General features: G+C 41.3%; 2 protein-coding genes across 2 annotated transcripts in view; one reads left to right on the forward strand and one right to left on the reverse strand.

Moving 5' to 3' along the window:
* The window catches only part of C11H16orf87 (chromosome 11 C16orf87 homolog), a 399,243-nt gene that overhangs the window by 297,986 nt on the left and 80,216 nt on the right, over window positions 1-21,041 (reverse strand). The gene's annotated exons all lie outside the window — the stretch shown is intronic.
* Window positions 10,764-19,258, forward strand: LOC134504088 (histamine H3 receptor-like). The gene is made up of 4 exons (XM_063313104.1): window positions 10,764-10,812; window positions 14,094-14,357; window positions 16,926-17,092; window positions 18,377-19,258. The coding sequence occupies exons 1-4, from the start codon at window positions 10,764-10,766 to the stop codon at window positions 19,256-19,258; spliced, it is 1,362 nt and encodes a 453-aa protein (XP_063169174.1).

Here is a 21,041-nt window from a genome sequence, read left to right on the forward strand (position 1 = left end):
CCCAGCCCATGGAAATCACGGACACACAATCTTTACTAAAAAGATTTTCAGACAGAACTCTAATGGCAAAAAAGATTTGAACAAGCAATTGTAGTCCCTCATGCCCAAAATGCCCAGCCCACAGAAACTCAACCAGCTTAAAGTAGAGGCAAGAGTGAGTTGCCAATTGTAAACAGGGTACTAGAGGGTCAATAAATGTGGTATGAGGGTCACTACCTGAGAAGGCAGGCTAAGGAGTTGAGGAACATGGTGGTGAGGGAAAGGGAGAGTTGTTGCCAACAGATCTGTGAGGTGCACGGCTCCCCTTATATGGGGGCAGTGTGACCTGAATTTGTTCCTTTGGCAGGGTGGGGTTCTTTCTGGCCAATAGTCTTGCTGAGCGCCTTTGCTTAGCCCTCCTCTCTTTGCAGCAGGCCCTTGCATTGGGGGGAGGTGTTAGCTCTGCCTCTTCAACTTCTGAGGCCAGCGATGGCTTTTGGTTGCTAGTCAACACTGCTTTTCCTGCCTACGACTCTTCCCACTGAACCCCCTCAGCTGATGACTCTCCTTCTTCTGAGTTTGAGCTGGCCATGGCAGATACTTTCATTGGGCTATCCTCTTTCTGGTTTTGCAGCCTCCCTGGCTTCCAATTTATTAATTAAATCTCAAGAGAATGCCTGAGAAGAGAAGTGTCTCCAGGTGTCAGCACCTGATCATTCCAGCATTCACACATACACAGCCAAGAGGCTGGGTCTCTTTTAACTGTTTTAATGAAGCGTAATGAACGGTATAGAAGGCAAGCTGCGAATAAAGATTTCCCGGTCAAACCTAATTTAAAACTACATTCCCTTAGTTAGTCCCCTTTCCCACGAAGCATGTCACTCCCCCTCCCATCCAGATGGTATTCCTGGCATATCTCAACCCCGCATCCTTGATGTGCTCCGTAGCCATAATAAACCACTTTACACTCCAACTTCACACCCCCTCCCATCTGGCACCACGAGAGAATGAAATGATGGGAGATGCCCTGATAAGGGTTTCTGTGAAACCTTTGATCGGGGGATCTGACACCAGGAGCATTTTTCAGTTCTGAAAGCGTGGACAGCTAGGGAACTTGTAGTAAATTGCGTAACAGGTTATGCATGAGCCTCTCTCCAGTAGCCTGCAGTCTCCCTGGCTTCTCACATTTCCAATAAATCCCAAGGGAAAACTTCAGGAAAGAACTTCTGCTGTTGGGCTTCTTAAGCATGGTTGCAAAATTTCTCTTTCCCTGGAAAAATTCAAAGAAATCATCTATCCAATTTCTCTGAAAGCAGCACAGCAACTTTCAGCATCTTCCCTATGTTCCCCAAGGACACATTTAGGCCCTGCAGGAATTACTGTGTTTAAAAATAGAACAGCAGTTCGCTGCAGCCCAGGTTTATTTTGAAGTGTGCCCATCTACCCAGAAAAAAAGACAAAGGGAAATTGGGATGGAAGCAACTAGATTCCCCATACAAATTCTTGGGATTACATAAGCAGAATAACATGTGTATGCGTGCTACATGTTCAGCTGGTTCTCTGCAGCCTTCTTGTCTTCTTATTTTTAAAGAACAGTTTAAAATCTATGGCTAACTGGCAGAATATGTGAGTTCAGTGCAGATGGGCCAATGTATTATTTTTCCATGGAAAACATTATTGTCCTCTACCACAAAATAGTGCTAATTTCCAAATATACATGGCCTTCCAAAGATAATGTCCCTTGAGATCTTTAAGTCACAATGGTGAGGAACATATACAGGTAGTCCTTGCTTGATGACCACAATTGGGACTGGAATTGGTTGCTAAGTGAAGTGGCCATTAAGTGAATCCAACCCTATTTTATGATCTTTTTTGCAGCAGTCGTTAAGCGAATCACCGCAGGCATTAAGCGAACCATGTGGTTGTTAAACGAATCATGCAATTCCCCATTGATTTTGCTTGCCAGAAGCCGGCTGGAAAGATAAAAAATGGTGATCACATGACCATGGGACATTGCAATGATCATAAATGTAGACCAGTTGCCAAGCTCCTGAATCATGATCACGTGATCATGGGAATGCTGCGACCGTTGTAAGTGTGAGGACCAGTCATAAGTCGGTTTTTCCAGCACTGTCATAAATCCAAACTATTACTAAACAAATGGTTGTTAAGTGAGGACTACCTGTAGTCCTTTATGAGGGACGCTGGATGTTGATGTTGTAGTTCAGCGACATGTGGAACATCACATGTTTCTCATCTCTAACATTAGTTAGTCATATCCTTGCCTGTGAATATTCCGCAGGGGAGAATGGATCCTTCTTGAACCTACCTATGAATTCCCAAAACAGGAGAGTAGTTCATCTGCAGCTTTGAATATATGCAAATAATAAGCACTTCTCAAACAACAACAGAGGCAGCTGAGAGAACTCCTGGCATCCAAACGACACCAAAGAGATCTCCTGCTTCTCAGCTTCTTCCCACTCCCAAGCTTTGCCTGGCAAAACAGCCCTGTGACTCAGCTTCACTCTTTCCCACCATGGTCCTGCTGTGATGAAGCTAGCCTTCCCAAGCAAAATGTGTGCATTATGTAAATGTTACACTTCCCACACACTGAGGATCGGGTGAGTAAATTTGCACCTGGCAATTCAGGAAGGTATTGTGAGAAAGCCCCAGATTCAAAGAGCAGCAAGGCAGACTCCAATGATAATGAAATGGAAATTAGGCTGAAAGCCAAGGTGAAATATGGAGGAGATTTTGTTGCAAGATGCAAATGGCCAGAGAGGAGGAGCAACCACAAAAGGGAAATACTACTGGAGTGCAAAAAGGGGAAGTACAGAAGGGGACCGAGCAGGAAACAACTCACTTAGTTGTTAGTGCATGTCTGAAAAGGACACAAAATCAGCAAGGTGCAAGCAAGTCCAAAAAACAAAACAGTCTTCAGTTCCAGGGCATGGACTGCAGTGTGGTTTATAAAAGAAGAACCGAGAAGGAACCAAGAAGCTTCAGGATTCATACCTGACTTCTTCCAACACCCTAGGCCAGGGTTTCTCAACCAGGGTTCTGTGGCACCCTAGGGTTCCACCAGAAGTCACTAGGGGTTTATTTAAAAAATTATTTCATATTTGGGCAAGTTCCCATTAAAGACGTAAGTTTCATTCTTTATTTTTCGTTTAAGGATACTGTTCATGCATATCTACAGGCCTACCCATGAAACGAATATAATAATTTTGTAATTTCTGGCCTAAATTTGAGCCTGATTGTGCAGGGGATCTCTGAGGGCTGAAAAATATTTCAAGGGTTCCTCCAGGGTCAAAAGGTTGAACAAGGCTGCCCTAGGTTCTGTCTGGCCAACAGTAGTCCTAGGGGCATGGTGAGTATGGGGCAAGCCTCAGAATGTGTGAGGAGCATGATTTTTGCCTTGCTTTAATAAAGAAACTCTCAGTTCTCGATATTCATTGGGAACCTTGGTGCCAAGTGAGTATTTTCCACAGAAAGTCATGTGTGAGTGTATGTTTTCCAATAAAGAAACCATACAACAGGTGTGGGCAAAGCTCTTAGGGTAAGAAAAGCAAGGGAGAGAGGTTGGTATTCGTGTCCCTACAGATGGAGAATGGTGGATATATGTCTATGGGCAGGGCAGGGAAATTTTTAACAGCATCCACAGGCTGCCAAAATCTTGCGAGTCTCTACAGATAAAGAAATTAACAATGCCTATGTGTTACTGCATTGCCGTTGATTAGATCACATCCTTTTATGATCCTCAGCATTCTTAAAGCAGAGAGATAGAGTGCAAAGTGTAAGTGAATCTCAAAGATGAAGGTTTGAGAAGAGAATGGCGAGAAGCACAGCTCACACCACTCGAAATCCCATCCCCAGGAAGAGGGCCATGAATAAAAACATTATGTTTGGATCAGAAACAAAAAAACACCTCTTGCTCAATTTTGAGAACTGGGTTTCTACATTTCTTATAAAGATATCTGAAGTTAAGAAAACTGAAAATATTGAGCTGCCCTTTTTATGGATTCTATTTATGGCCTTTTATAGGATTTTGAAGGGCATTGCTTCCTTGTTTGGATGGATTATTGTTTGATCATGACTATCATCAGCTGGCTGATGCCCCCTTTACTGGTTTCCCACTGGGTCTCATTGATTACTTGTTGGATGGCATAGTTTTTGCCACCTTTTATAGATGGAGGCTTCGAGTTTTACAAAAACAGGGTAGATTAGCCACATTTGAGCCTAGAGTAGGACTACTATATTGGGGCCGCAGGAATCCAGGTGACTATTAGACTTCAACAACAAGAAACAGAAGAGTCTAATTTTGCTCTGCCATCCAATGGGTCTCTGGAGCTTTGCCGTCCAGATATGGAAGCTCTACAATTCAAGCATGTAACATGAAGTTGGTATTTATATACTTCACTCTAGAAAAATTAACACTGATTTTATTGGGGGGGGGAATGCTTAAAAATGATGACTTTTGGTGGTCTGCTTGCTGAATTAGAATAGTACTGCTTGAACTGCAAGAAAGGGGTTATAAGGGCTTCAATGAAGTCCACGGGCCACAAGACAAACTCCATTGTCTAGGGGAATAAGGAACACTGCAACTTTGTTTTGCAAATCTGATTTGTGCAATGACAATTAAAAGGAGGAAGAGGAGTTATAACTGGAACAGCAAATATTCTTGCAGGTGCTAAAGTTCTTCTGTTAGCTTTGAACTTAGTTCTTGAGTAAGCCCCATGGCAGTAATAGGACCTATTTCTAACTAGACACATATAAGACTGTGTGTGTATGTCCCAGGTGAATAGGACAATTTAGCCATGCATAACCTAACACCCCATCACTTCAACAGGGTTTGAGCATGCCTTGTTCCACACATACGCGTCCAGTTCAGAACCTAAAAGCTTATTAAGCCATGTGATATGAGGCAAAATGATACAATACTTTTGACTGATGGGCAGAGCTATTTGAAAGAAAGCAGGATCCCAGGACATGTGACTCAGGCTACAGGCATAATTATGTCAATTGTTCACTGCCCAAGAAGCAGGAAATAAAGGGTCATGTTACCATGGAGACTCAAATATTGAGGGCCATAATGAGACCAAGGCAGAGCATTTTCGTAAGATGGCACTGCAACAGTTCAAAAAAAGAAAAAATTAAAAGCAAACATATGCAAAACAATACCCACACACACTGTATACAGCATTTAACTACCAAGCAATTATAAACTACAGAAACTAAAGCATAAGGCCGTTGAAAAATGACGTATGTTCCGCGAGTCCACAAATATTCTGGGCAGTCAACAACAGTGAAAGAAATGATGCGACAGTCCCTGAACATGTATGATGTGCTTTTTGAACATCTCTGTCCCCATCCCATTCCATACAGGGAGTTTCTGAATGGCACATAAGAAGGGCAGAGCAAAGTGCTTTGAGATTCCACTTGGTATCTTTCATTAAGATCTTTCAGCTAGAGGCTGGTAAAGCTGAATTCTCATATTATGCTAAGCCATCCTGCAATTTGTTGCTTTGTTGTGTGAATCTCACCATGTGGTTCATAGCTTAACATTATGTGTAAATAGAGCCCTTGTGGCTTATTTAGGCAACTGCAGTTAAAACAAAGCACAGTTCAAGTTTTGAGTTATCAGGTTGATTGGTTTGGTTTACTGGAGTTTGTCAACCATGGTTTATAATTTTAATGTAACACATGAATCCAGCTATTATGGTTCCTTCTGCAAACTGTGCTTAACCAAACCCTGATTGATCATACTGTTAAGAACCTAGCAATTAACAATATATGAGCCCAGGAATAGCAGAAGTGAATGGATTCACACTCCTTCAGAAAAAAATCCATTCCCAGTTACCCAAGTTTTTTCCACCAATATAATATAAATAGAATCTAGTGGGATCATTTGGATGTGTTTATGGTTAAAGAATGAAGAATCAGATCCATAACAAATCACTGCATTTCCCTTAGAGATCCATCTATAAATTATCATCCATGTTCTGCTCATCTTGAATGTTTTTGGAAACACTTTTCAGACATTTGTACCAAGTGTGCAAAGTTTGAATCTCCTATAAGAAGCCTAAATGCATCCTATTTACATAACTTAATATGTTACATTCTTAAAAAGTGTTTAGCTCAGACATTAAAAGGGGGTAGGCCTAGTCATATGATCATTTCCCCCTCCAGCTGCCCCCTGTCCCCTCCCCAAGTATATACATATTGTCTGGTTAGGCAGGGCTGAGCTTATCAATTCAACAGCTCCAAACTGAATATCCTAAGCATTTTTAAGCAAACTACTTTGCCAGATAGCACCATATGTTCTCATCCAAAAAAGGGGGGAAACAGTTGAATTGGGGGGAAGAAATGGGAGTAGAGAGACAGAAATTCTTCTAGATTTCCAAAATTTGATGGTATAGGTAACCCACATGGCCATATTCAGTTCCAAAGGAAAGATTAACATTTAGCTCCATTGTGCTGCCAAAAAACCCGTATATTTGCATCCATGTAATCCCAGGAGACAAACTTCTCTAGAAGAGAAGATTGTCTAACAGTAAAAACGGATGATGCATTTGTGTTGCATTTGGCACTCTATTGTTTCAGTTAATAATTAACTTGCTGTTCTCTCTCATTTCAGTTCAAAAGCTCCCACCAGTTGTTTGCCACATTCCAAAAAGCTCTCTCAAGTTCACTCAATTGTCCATCCCACCACCACAAAGAAGCAGGTTACGTTTTTTCTATTGTGATGCAGCAGCTTGTGCCTATGTCTGTCAGAACTGAGCCCCCACTTTCCCTCAATAATTATCGCAACCTTTTGAGACACATGACCAGGTCTAATCATAATCATAATATTTAAAATCTAATCTTTAAAAAAAACTAAATGATAAAGGACCTCAAGTGGAAAGCAGAAAATTGAAAATGTGTGAAATGTTATCCAGATGAGGTTACTGTTTTATCCTCATTGCATCCCGTAACTGTTTTTCAAACATATAAAAAGGTTCATTGAACATAATTCATGCATTTTGCTAAACTAGAAAATGCTCTGCTTGTTTCTGACTGAATGTGAGAACCTAGCCAATTGTGGTTGTTTAATAAACCATAGTCAGACAAAGCTGATCTTAGTACAATGTATGCTGAGTTTGTGTGCATTTCCTAACAGGCTTAGTGAACAATAACCACGTTTTGGTAATAAAATCTCATATCCTAAACCTATTCTGGTTGTGCTTGGGAGCCAACCTCAACACATCATTCTTTTCTGCTTCCTTCCATTCTCCAAAATGCTTAGGTTTGAATTTAAGTTCTATACAGGTTGTATCAAATATATTGTGCTAGGTTATATTTTATTCAGCAAAAGGGTTTTTTAAATCTTTTATCCAGTCATTTATTTTCATTCTTTATTCATCCTCTCTGCTCATCTGCACTTTGAATATATATCTGTCTTGCTTTTGTAAAATATTGACAGATACATAGGTGGGAATAGCCTCATGTGGTGCAGAGTGGCAGGTGGCAGTATTGCAATCAAAACTCTCCCCACAACCCGAGTTCGATCCCAGCGGAAGCTGGATTTTCAGGTAGCTCGCTCAGCTCGACTCGGCCTTCCATCCTTCCGAGGTTGGAAAAATGAGCACCCAGCTTGCTGGGGAAGATGACGACTGGGGAAGGCAATGGCAAACCACCCCACTATAGTCTGCCAAGAAAACGTCATGAAAGCGGCGTCCCCTCAAAGGGTCAGACATGATTCGGTGCTTGCACAGGGGACCTTTCACACACGTAGGTGGGAGATGAAAGCTTACAGTATCCTCTTTGCTCAACGTGTTCTATTCAGTAGAAAGGTGAGTCTTTACTCAGGATGAACTTTAATAGTTCACTTTCATTTGATCCCAAACATTGCTACAACTTGATAATGCGTAAGACAGCCCTAAGAGCTAAGGTACGTCCTTATCAGTACATGTTTTATGGTCATGTGCTGCTTAGCAGAGGTATGTATTTTGAATTGGTATGTCAGTACCCCCTTGGGACTTAATCAGGGTTTGCCTTTTCTGTTCGTGGGACCTAGATGCCTTGTTTAGGAGAATAACATCCAACACATGTTGCTATCTTTCTTTGTGCCATTCTTTGTTGTAGGAACCTAAGTATAATTTAGTTGAGCAGCATGAAGTGTAGCTTTATAGATCTGAATAAGTAACTTTACAATGAGCTAAGAATACCAATAATAATTACAACCTTGTAATCAGTAAAAACCGATTTGTAATGCTGCTATGTGTGTATGCTCTTGAGTATATCAATATCCAGCAAATATAGTTCTGCACTCATATCTAGTGCTGAAACTGGAGTTAATGACCACAACCATAACTGAGAAGTTAGCTGGAAAAAACTGCCTAAATTAATCACTATGCATGCACATGTCCATGTTGGATTTTTGGCAGTAGTATGGAAATTATTTGCCATTGCCTTCCTTCTGGGATGTTTTTTCAGCTTCCAAATTTAGTCTACATCTCTGGGATTTCTGTATAGTCTCATATCCAAGTATCAAGCAGGTCTGGCCCTGTTAAGCTTTTTCAAGATTAGCCAAGCTTGGCCAGGGATTACCAAAAGCTACCAGTTCAAATAACAATATAGATCACACATGCACTGCAGTAAAATTCTTAGACTGAGACTCTGATGAGAAATGCTTGAAATATTTATATATATATATATAAATAAAAGAATAAGGCAGTAACTGTCTTGTTCTAATGAACATTTAAACATTTCTTTTGAAAAGTTCTCCTTACATTTCAAACTCCTTTAATAATTTGACAAATGGGAATTCATCCACATCAATACATTCTGTTCTGCTAGCAAGTAGCAATTAATCCCAAGTGCTCAAGAAAAATTAGAAAGCACATCATTTGTGCTTAAAAGGAATACGTGTGTATAGGCTGTTGATTTTGAGCAATTAGATATTTTAAGAAAATGAAATGTTCAAGAGCAGAGAGATTAAGTCCCCCTAGGGAGGAATGTGATTCATGTGAAGAATATGAGTTTCATTACAAGAAATCAAGACCTCCCAACAGCCAAAATCTCTTTTAGCAACACCTGAGATTTTGTAAGTATCTCTACCTTATATATTGCAGCACTGGCACCCTTAACCTCTTTGTAAGAAACATCAATCAAAAGAGAAGTAACACTTGTTGTGGAATGTTGCCAAAATAACACTGAGGAGAAGAACTATGAATGTTGCAATAATCATTGGGTGCCTGTTCTACAAGAAAGAGGAATCCCAAACACTGGAAAAGCAAAGATTTTTATAGAACTTGAGGGCTTCAAGGTAGGAAATCCTAGGGATCTGATTGGCTGCCGGTTTGGGGAAGCTGGGTGTCCTGTTTCAGCCTTCAACCTCACACACACAGTTGCTAAGTGAGAATAGCAATGTACTCAAGGCTAAGCAGATAATGGCAGACAAGGGAGAGGATGTAAATCAACAAAGTCTCTTGGAAAGAAAGCTTGCCTGGGTGGTTTTGCTTTCAGCAGGAACGTGCAGAAGAGTAGTCAAAATCCAGTCTGTAGTTCATAGAGCCAAGTCAGGTCTGTCAGCCAGTCCAAGGTCAGAGTTTCACAAGCAGGATTCACAGTAATGACACAGCAGGAAATCAGATGGTTGTTTCCAACGGAGAAACATGGGTCAGGGGTGCCTCTTAAATCAGGCTGCAGCCAGCCATCTTCAAGGAGCCTCATTGAGTGTCTTTGTTCTGCTCTCCACTCTACTCTCTGAGTTGGAGGGTTTGGGTGCCATGCCTCATCATCTGACTGCTGCAGTGTGTCTCTTGAGACTGACACTCCATAGGTTCAGCTGGAGCATCTTCTTCAGAGTCAGAGTCCTGGGCCATAACACTAGGCAGGTCACTGTCCCTGTACCTGGCGTTAGCTATTGTTAGGCAAAATGGGCCTTTCAGGAGGGCAGCAGAGCTGAAGAAGCCCCTTGTTAAGGAGATAGAATGTTGAGGTCATCAGCTCATAAGAAGATGGAAGTTTGGGATTTCTTAAGGTTGCAATTTCCTTGTAAAAGATTGCCCTTGGTCTGGGATGTGAGCTGGAAGCTTCTACTCTTTGGTCTAGATGGGATGGCAGGGGACTTCGTCTGGGGCATGGATCGTCAAATTGGGTCTGAGGGGAATAGGCGAAGAGAGGAACTGAGTTTGACCTTGATCATGTCCAAAAGATTGTGTGGGGGGAAGGGGTGCAGTCTTCATTTTGTTTGTTAGGTTTATTTTTCCCACTATTCTTAAGTCATAAAAAAATGTGTAACTTGATTAAGGGAAAGCAGTCAACGTGTGCAGGACATGTGTGGTTTTCTGGCCCCTATATCACACAGCTGCAATTTGGGTAAAAATGTGTCACTGCACTCTGTTTTCTTTAGTTAAGAGTCCAGATTCCCTGCGTGCAAACACTGCCTAGTCAAGAATACAGTGCAGGGGCAAAGGCCAGATGAAAACCAAAAGCAACAAACTGTGATGAATGCCTTTTCCCAATAAATTGCACAGATTCAAAAGCTAAGTTTAAGTTCTGATAAGTTCTGACAAAAACAGACTTTCCACAGTAACATATGAACTGCTTTACATTTCAACTTTTCTCATATGTCGCCTCCAAGAAGACAAAGAATGCCGGTTGACAGGAAACTAATCCAGACATATACACTATTGAAGTTCTTTAGAGCTCTGCTTGACAACTCAGAGCTCACACGGTTCACCTTTCTGAACCCACCATAAATTGGAGCAACATTTTATTTTGACTCCAGGTTAGCTAGGATGTATGTGTACGTGGGAGCCAACCTGCCTGAAGAGCAAGCAGGTGGATGTGGGCTTCCAGCAGCTTGGCTTTTCTTTGTTGCTGCTTTTCTTTGACTTCAAACAGGCTATTGTAAAGACAGACTATTCTCTAGGTCTGCTCAGAATGGGTAGGTTTATGTAACTCCAATCACTAATGCTACAGAGAAAGCAATTTTCAAGATATTCCCCCAAGAAGCTAACGTCCGCATCTATCAGCAAAGCTGAAAACACCGTACAATTTTCACAACAGTATCACCTAGCATTTCAATGACACTAAAATTAATTTACTTTCATTTACATATGTTTTAGTGAGCATCATATCAATTAAAGATGGTGGATGATGTGAAAACTCCCCATGCATTGAATCCTTTTCCTCTACCGTCCCATTAAAAATTGTGAAGCGTTGATACCTTTTGGGAGGGATCTAGGGGTCACATTTAAAATTTTCAGGAGCTGCATGTTGCCCTAGGACCTCAGACAATGCTCTTTTTCTGTTAGAGCAGTCCAAAGGTTTCACATACAACAGAAGCATAAGGGACTTTGAGATCAACTAGCATAGCCAACCCTCTGCTAATGGGGACTGTTGCTTTCATATTCTGAAAGATGGCTGGCAAACTCTGCTAAACTGCTGTGAGGTGAAGTTTTGCTTTCATTCCATGGTGGAAATGTTTCTCCTACTAGGTTCTTCCAAATCTGCCTCCCTTCCATTTCCATCCAATGGTTTTGGCTCTGCTTCCTGGGGCAACAGAGAATGTAATGCCTCTGTGGATCAGGCAAGGAGATCAACAAGCTCAGCATCCCTTCTCCCACAGTGGTTACCCAAACAACTGTAGAAGCTAGTAAGATGGACATAAAAGTAATAAGCCCATGCCTCCCTTGCTCTACAAAATGGTCAAATCTCCCTTTAAAGATGCTGAGATAAGTGGTCTTGTTCTGCAGATGAATGTTGCATGGTTTGAACCAATAATCCTTAATAATCTTGTGAAGCTAAGGAGTAGTCTTAACATGCAGGACAAGGCCGGGAGATGGATCGGTTTATCTCAAGCCATCTAATAAAGTTACAGTCAAAGCCTGCAGTAAATGGGCCCTCCAGCAGGACAAGCAATATGGTGGCTTTCATGCTCTGCCTCCAGAAGGAAGTCAGGGCTCAGTGGCTTGATCCAGTAAAATATCCAGGCTATAATTAATTTCACTTCCAAACATTTCTTATTTCCTAGGTGCTTGCTTGCATTAAAAAAAAAGTATGCAATTCAGTCATCTGCCACTGAAGGTTACCCTTTACTGGGGGTTGGGGAAAGTACAAGAAATTCACTGTCTTCCAGCCAACCAGTTCTCTGGAAATGACAGGAGCAGCAGAGATGCCAGGGCAACAATAAATAAATCCACTTGGGAGTAAAAGATTAATTTATCATATACAGTCTGAAGAAGGCAGATAGGAAATGAGTGGGACAGATTTTCTCCATCCATTTAATTAAATTTAGATGTTACTAATAAAAGTGCTTTATTTCTCCGACTGATAAAGCCTTGGATGCAATCATTTCGAGAACCTGCAATAAAGCTTCTTACAAACAAAGCTAATGGTTTATCTTCTGTGGATGTGCTTTCTTAGTTCCTGCAAAAGAGCAAACTCAGGAATATTTTAATAGAGTCATGGGTAGCAGGGTGGAATCCTCCAGAAACACTTCTTGGGAGGATAACTTGGTTTAGAAAAGATGCTTCATAAATCATTGCATTTTGCAAGGTCATGGGTGAACATCATTTGTGTTCCCCATGAGATGAGTCATTATACCTATTTTATAAATGAGGCATTGAAGCTGAATGAAAGAAAACAACAGGATGTTATCCCATTCGGAAAAAGCACCTACCAACTGGCTACATTAACTGTGGATGATTTATATTACTCAATTTACTTTCAGAGGATGAATGTGAAGGAAAGGTTTTTTTACTTCCTTTCTTACCCACAGTTTCTACACTCAGTATGTTCTCACCAGTTGCTTTTTTCCACAATAAATAAAAGACCTACAGTATCTGTCTTACGAACACATACATGCACACACACATAGCACTAAGAGATTATTTTGACAGTTGGAGTCAAAATAACACTCAACCTGGTGTCTTCCAGATGAGATGGACTACAACTCACTTCATTCCCAGCCAGTATGTTAGCTTGGGATGACATGCTGGCTGGGAAATTCTGGGAGATGAAGTCCACACATCTTATTAAAGTTGCCAAGGTTGAGAAACACTGGTCCAAACCATCTAAAGAGCACCACCTTAGAGACGATTCAAGCAAGAAAAATCACAGAATAAGATACTAACATGAACTCCCTGCATCCCCACTTTTTTCCAGACCAGAGAGCCAAAACAGCATACAACTTCAATAAAGCAACCTGAGTTTAAAATGATAGAACAGCCAACTAAATAATGTTATCTCAGGATATATTTAAACATTTTTTTAAATGAAAGATGTGGACTTGCTCCTAATCAGGGAAAAATGAGTGCCTGATTAAAACTGCATCTGGACTCAGGAGCCTTCAAAGCTTTTGGTAACTTAGCCAGATGGATTATTCTGAAATGGACTGTTTGAAATGCATGTGGTTTTCATGCAGTTCACACTATCAGCCTTTTCCTCCCTCCTTGTCTTCTCTCTCTCTCTCTCTCACACACACACACATGCCTGCACACACACACACACACACACACACACACACGAGCTTGCAACACACTCACATGCAAACTTGTTTGAAACAGAAAAGGAATACAACTGGCAGTGCTTTAACAGAATCCAGGGAGTTGGTTCTCATGCTTTGCAATGCCTTTGTCCAAAGGACAGCAGTACAGCTATGGGGGTCTGCTGAAAAGAAGGACGGCAAACTCTGAAAAAGGACATCAGCACCCAAAGAATGGAACACCAAACTGGTAATTTGGTCTCTCTTTTTCTTCCTCTCTTCCCCATGCAAGAGTGCAATTCAGGGAAATATTTCCTGGGCTCTAGGAAGAAACGGTGGGAACCTCTTACCATCTGCCTCGCCTTTGTATTTTTCTTTCTGATGCTCCTTTTTATTCTATCTCTTGACCCTTCCCCTAATTTTCTGTCCTCTGCCTCTGGGAACCAATCCAGTTTATATGCTCAGCCAGCCAACAGCTTCACTCTCCCTCCAACAGTTGATATCCCATGCTAAGGAATGAATCTATAAATGAATAACAGTAGTAATAACAATTATCAGTTGCTCTGACTTTCCAGCCTGTTTGTTTATAATCACAGTAATACGGCAATAATGTTAATCCTTTTGTCTCTTCACCCTGCAGCTATGTCTGAGGGGACTCAAATGGGTCTGAATTTTTCAGCATGTCTGGGCGATGGATGTGTGATTGCTGCAGAACATCCTTTTCAGCACCATGGACAGTTTTCAGCACCTGTCACTGTACTCTTGGCAATACTCATGGGACTCCTCGTCTTCGTCACTGTCTTGGGCAATGCTTTGGTCATCTTGGCATTTGTGGTGGACAAAAGCCTACGGACCCAAGGAAACTTCTTCTTCCTGAACTTGGCCATGGCAGATTTTTTAGTGGGTGAGTAAAGCCTTTGGGAAATGAGCAAAAATGGGGGTTTGGGGTAGGATGGGGGGTTGGTTGGTTTCTTTCTGGGAGCTCAAAGCACCATTGATGGGCAAGGAAAGGGATCTCCCCTAATTTTATCCCAAGAGCAACCACTATATGAGGTAGATTGGGCTGAGAAGTAAACAGGGTTCACACTTCTTGATGTTTACTTAACCAATGGGTTGTTGACTAAGCCATAATGGGTTGGGTTTACACAGCACTCCAAATCTAACCCAAAGTTGTGATGGGTTTCTGAAACCAACAGAACTAGGATGGAAGAGAACATGATCCAAACCCTCAACTGCAATCATAAAGCTGAGGGGGTGGCCTTGAGTCAATCACTGCATAGGATTGCGGTGGTGATACCTTATATTGATACAATATGTTGGACCTGGTTGTTGAATTAACCCATTTGCAGGGTCACACAATACAGTGAACTGTAAGCCAACCAGAATGAGCTGGGTTTATACAGCACTAAGCCACAAAACCAAGTTTGAACCAAGCTTCAAACAAAACCAACATTAGCATGCTGTGCAGATGCAGCCCCTGGGTTTGTAACTGACTTGGTTAAATGTGTTGTGTGCACAAAGCCATTGTGGAAGAAGTCAGAGAGATCAATGCAAGTTTCCTTGTGTTCTTCAAAGGAAAGTCTGAATATATATAAATACTGTATAAGAAATGAATAAATGTGACAGTGAAGGCAAAATCAAAGATTAAAGCAGCATGGGTTTGGAATACAAAGAGTAACTGCAGTGAAGACAATGTGTAGTTCTATTGACATGGCAACTACAGGGTTTTATCCCTTTTTGGCTCAGTTCTGATTATTTTAAGTGGAAAAAGGAATTTACTTCTCAAGGATATTATATGCACAAAGAAAAGGAAAAAGCATTGTTGCTCATAGGCTGTAAATGAGAATTTAGTTAATATCATAGCGGCAAGCTCCCAGCTTAGAGGTACAATGGCATTAATTTTTCTTCCCCTCAATAAGGATTGAAAAGTAGCTTTCTATGTGGAATCTAAAGTGGGGAGGAGGGCAACCACAATTCCCAAGTGCTCCTCAGCATCCCTTTAAACCCCAGAGTCCCCAAACCAGGCAGACTCAAATTATTTACATTTGAAAGGAGGAATTTAAGAGGCAGAACAAGCTCATTATCAATGTCATCTCTTAAAAACCTGGAATGTATGCTTTCAACTGGAAGATTTAAGTGCACTCTTTTTAACACTTAAAATCCTAAATTCTGCAGGCAGGCAGCCCATGCAGGCTAGATTATTGTTTTGTCCTTAACTGTTGGACTTCCTGTGTCTTAAGTACAACTTCTGGAGTAAGAAAGAACTTTTCCTCTCTTGAATGATGAAGTGATTGCTTATATTTCATGCATTCATGGAATTCTTTCCATGGCCAAGCAACCAAGCATGTTTGAAATAGATTCATTCCAAAATCCTAGGATACAGCAACCTATTTGCACTGGCTATATGATTGCCACAAGAGAAAACCTGAAGAAGTGTAACTCCTACATGGTTGCACAAATTGTGTCATTTTATGATAGAAAAATAGCTACCACACACATTTATTTAATCTCAGCTAGGCACTGATGCTGGTGTAGTTTTCCCTACACAGGATTGGGGCAGCTGGGAATGGGAGAGGTGAACCTCTTGAAAATGATGTGTATTCTCACATGTCATTGTGTAAGTAAACACATCCATATCACATGCATACAAATAACTACTTTATTCGGCATGCATTTTTTCTTTACATCATCACACAATTAACCTCTGCTCTGCAATTCTGTGAAGAGGCATATATGAATCCACAATCTTGTTTGTATGAAGATAGTTCATTTGTGTTCAGATGATGAATCAGGATGCAAAGCACTCCTGACAATAACACTGCCACCCTCATCATCCCTTTTTTATTTTACATCAATCCCAGAGAGAGTAAGTGGGTGGAATTAGTAACCAGAGAAAGGCAAGATGCAACGGAGGCTACAACTCTTTAAACCTATCCGAGCTAGACATAACTTTTCCAATCCTCATAGAAGCTGCACTTGCCCAAATTTGCCGTTTCAGATCTGAGAGTGCTGAGGAGACATCCATCTGAATGCATAATGAGCACTAAATAATGCATTTATCCAGAATAAATGTATCTACTCTTATTTAAATATAAGGAAACACTTTCTGATGGTAAGGTTTATTCAACAGTGGGACAATCTCCTATGGACAATCTCCTATTGAGATGGTGGGTGCTCCAGCTCTGGAGGTTTTTTAAGAAGATGCTGCACAGCCACCTCTAATTGGTTTTCCTGCACATTGCGGAGGGTTGATCGGGATGATCTTTGTGGTCTCTTCCAACTCTGCATTTCTAAGATTCCATGAAAGAATGCCTGACTTCATCTGATATGTAACTGTAACATTTCAAATATCAAGTGTGTGAAAGTTTGAGGGTGTGGGGAATTGCTGCTTGTTTGTAAAATTGCCTAAACTTTGGCCTCTGGTTAGAGCTGTCTCACCAACTTCGTTCCCCTTGGTGGATTTTGCTCACAGGTGGATTTTGCATTCCCCTTTACATCCCATATATTCTGACTAATGAATGGAGATTTGGAAAAGGCCTGTGTAAGCTCTGGTTGGTGGTAGATTACCTAGTATGCACAGCCTCTGGATTCAACATCGTCTTGATCAGTTTTGACCGATTCATCTCAGTTACAAAGGCGGTAAGAAACTTTGCTTTCTATTGGCTACTGACACCTTCCAACCACTGGCATCTTCTCAGAATTCAAGTACCACCCATGCACTCAGTAGGAAAAGAGGAGGCACCCACATACAACATGTTCTCTTGTGGAGTCCTTATCAGTATTCAGCCTTCCATTGGCTGAGTTTTATTTATTTATTTATCACATTTTTATCACCACTCATCTCCCCCACACCGGGGACCCTGGGCGGTTCACAATAAAAACAATTTAAAATTTCAATAAAATCATAAATACAACCAATAATTAGTCAGCATAAAATGCAATAAGGTCCAAGCCACAGCGGATCTAATTCAAACCTCAAGGGAATAAAACTGGTCCCCACAGAACTAGGGAATCAACCAGTCCCAAGAATGGCTCTTCCCCTCCCTATTCCAGGCAAGGCAACAAAACCAGATCTTCAGCTGTTTTCTGAAGTCCAGGAGGGAGGGGGCTAACCTCACTTCTGAGGGAAGGATGTTCCAAAGGGTGGGAGCTGTTGCAGAGAAGGCCCGCCTCCTGGACCCTGCCAGATGGAATTCTCTTACAGACGGGGTCTGCAACATGCCCTCTCTGCACGATCGGGTGGGATGGGCTGATGTAGCGGGGGTGAGATGGTCCCATAGATAACCTGGACCCATGCCATGTAGGGCTTTAAAGATGATAACCAGCACCTTGAATTGGACCTGGAAGCAAACGGACAACAATGCAACTCGCACAGTAAAGGTATTATGTGTGCTGATCTTGGAGCACTCATCACTGTTCGCGTGGCCGCATTTTGGACCAACTGAATTCAGTGCCCATCTAACCAAGTTATGTGACAGCTTAGCAGCTGCATTTGCAAGGCACGTTAATCAAAATCAACACCATCCAAGTTTAACGTGTTACCTGAACCCAGCCACTGCAGTTGACTCATGATTCCATGTTTTTGCAAACCCAGAAAATGAGATCATTCAGTAATCAGGCCCTTCATGTTATGTGAGCATAGATTTTATATAAAAACTCAAATTGGTCACTCCATATCAATAGCATTTCAGGTTTTTCATGTCAATAGCAATACTTGATACCAATAGCTAATAGCTTAATGCTAACACCAGTAGAGGAATCATGGCATGATGATCCAAGTCATTATCAGAAAGTTTGACTGTGAAAGTTCAAGAGTGAAAACCTGTAGATGACCATCAACCATGGAAACAGCTGTTCCTTAGAATCTTCCTTCTGATAAGCAAGCTTTTCATATTACACTTCCACCTATACTTTTTCTTCTAGGTGAGCTACAGGGCTCAGAAAGGGATGACCAAAAACGCAGTGGTGAAAATGGCTATGGTGTGGATTGCAGCATTTCTCCTTTATGGTCCAGCCATCATCAGCTGGGAGTACGTAGCTCAGCAAAGCATCATACCTGAGAAGAAGTGTTATGCTGAGTTCCTCTACAATTGGTACTTCCTTATGATTGCCTCCACCATTGAGTTCTTCACACCATTCATCAGCGTCACGTATTTCAACTTAAGTATCTATTTTAATATTCGCAAGCGGACGCCAGTCAGAAGTGAGAACTCCCCACCAGGCCAAAAGGGCTGTGAACATTTTTGCTGCAGGAAGAAACAAGAGCATGCCATATTTTTCACAAAAAGAGAGGACAAAAGGAATGAAAAGGCGAGCAACTTCACACCTAGCAAGCCCGCTATCGCGAGGCTCAGCATCCATAACCTCCAGACTCTCTCAGTAGAGTTTAACATCAATCAAGATCTCCCACCTTTGCAGGTAGACATTCAAACCAAATCACCATGCGGTGGTTTCTATAAAGCTCTAAAGAACGTATCTAGCACCACACAGAAAGCAGAGGTTGCCAATACTGCGGCTAGCCGGTTTAGGCTTTCCCGAGATAAGAAAATAGCAAAATCTTTAGCCATTGTTGTCTGCACCTTTGCTGTATGTTGGGCACCCTACACCCTTCTAATGATCATCAGAGCTGGTTGCCATGGGCAATGCATCCACAATGATCTCTATGAAGCATCGTTTTGGTTACTGTGGCTGAATTCAGCCATTAACCCAGTATTATATCCGTTATGCCATGTGAGTTTCAGGAAAGCCTTTTTAAAACTGCTCTGCCCAGGCAAGGCAAAAATCCACCCAAATATTTTTACGTGAGAGGGAACACCGAAGGGAAGAGAAGGTTCTGCATAGATATCTTTGACATCTCATAGAACCACTGAACATGTACTTATCCTCCAAGTTTGAAAGACATCTTCAAACATTCTATCCTGAGACATTCACAGACTTCTAGATCTTTTTGGCAAAAGTGAGAGAATTGACAAAACTCAATCTTGATTTCAGAAAATGCAAGAATTTACAATACTCTGCAGTGCTTATGTATGCAAATGAGTATTAATTTATTCTCCAGTACCTAAGCTCCACACACTTTGTAAATTCTCAATGGAGTCCTCATTCTTAAGAATTAATGTAATTCTGATAAAACAGTTAACTATTGGACATTGTACGCTTGTGTTGAACTGCAAAAAAATAAAATGCAGTTTCCTTTGGCATGTAAGGGTTTTGTACTGATGTGGGATTTTTTGAAGAATTACTTGTCCACCTTATATCCCAGAAAACACAATGCAATGGAGCATCTCACTAGAGGTTCTAGTTTGTAGATGGACCCTACTCATGTGCAATGGTGTTATTCCACAGATTACTCACAGTTCCAGAGAATTATTCCAACCCCACTTGGCAAAATGCCACCCATAAGCAACCTGCTGCAAAGTTGGGTGGACAAAGTATGATGCACTTCATTGGCCAACTTCAAGTTAACACACCAAGCCATAACTTACTGAATAATGCATCGCTTAGCATGGTTGAAAGCAGCCATGATTGCTGTACTGGCACTCTTAACACAGCCACCCGTTGCTGTCAGATAGATGACTGTGCATTTCACAAAACCCTGTTTCAGTGATATGATCAAACCACTGATACGATCAGTGCACATACGACCAATTTCACAGAAGTCCATACAGTTCTTAGAATGAAAAAATCTGCTTTATGTTGCTTTTTCATTTTATAAATATCAAAATTTGACATTGAATTTCTCCGGCCCCAGATTTCCCTTGGATTAAAATGGTTTCAGAATGTGTTGATATTCTCCATACTGGAAATAGGAAATTATTCATTAAAAAAAATCCAGACTTTTGTCATATAAATCCTGCCATTTAATTATAGCCATGTCTTTGATGTTTATTTATAACTCTGCATGTTTTAAACTTCTAAAGCTTTTCGTTGAAGGATTTCTGATTAGAAAGAGCCACGTATGGTTATACTGTTGGTGTATGTGGTGGCAACAACTGTCATCTGGGACTTCTTGGCACATCTGACTGATATCAATTCATAAGGAGATGGAACACTCCTTAAAGGAAAGGTGGGGACTTCTTGCCTTCCAGATGGTGAACTACAGCTGTTCTCACCCCCACTCCTGGACACAGTATGTTATCAAGAATCTTCTGCCATGCTATACCAACTGTAAGAGTAGGGTTTGTTCTCTGCAAAACCCAAATTAAACCTGTTATAGTTTAACACAGCCTTTCTCAACCTTCTGACCCTGGAGGAACCCTTGAAATATTTCTCAGGCCTTGGGGAACCCCTGCACATTCAGGCTCAAAGATAGGCCAGAAGTTACAAAACTACATTTGTTCCATGTGTAGGTCTATATATATGCATGAATAGTGTTCTTAAACTAAAAATCAAGAATGAAACTTACCTCTTTAATGTGAAGTTGCCCAAATTTGAAATGATTTTTTAAACAAATCATGCTGTCCCAGGGAAACCCTAGGGACCTCTCACAGGATCCAAGGGTGCCACGGAACCCTGGCTGAGAAACCCTGGTTTAATACAATGTCTGCAGCTTCGCAATGGCTCCCTGGCTATGTAACACCAATAGAGG

This window comes from Candoia aspera, chromosome 11, assembly GCF_035149785.1.
Source record: "Candoia aspera isolate rCanAsp1 chromosome 11, rCanAsp1.hap2, whole genome shotgun sequence".
NCBI lineage: Eukaryota > Metazoa > Chordata > Lepidosauria > Squamata > Boidae > Candoia > Candoia aspera.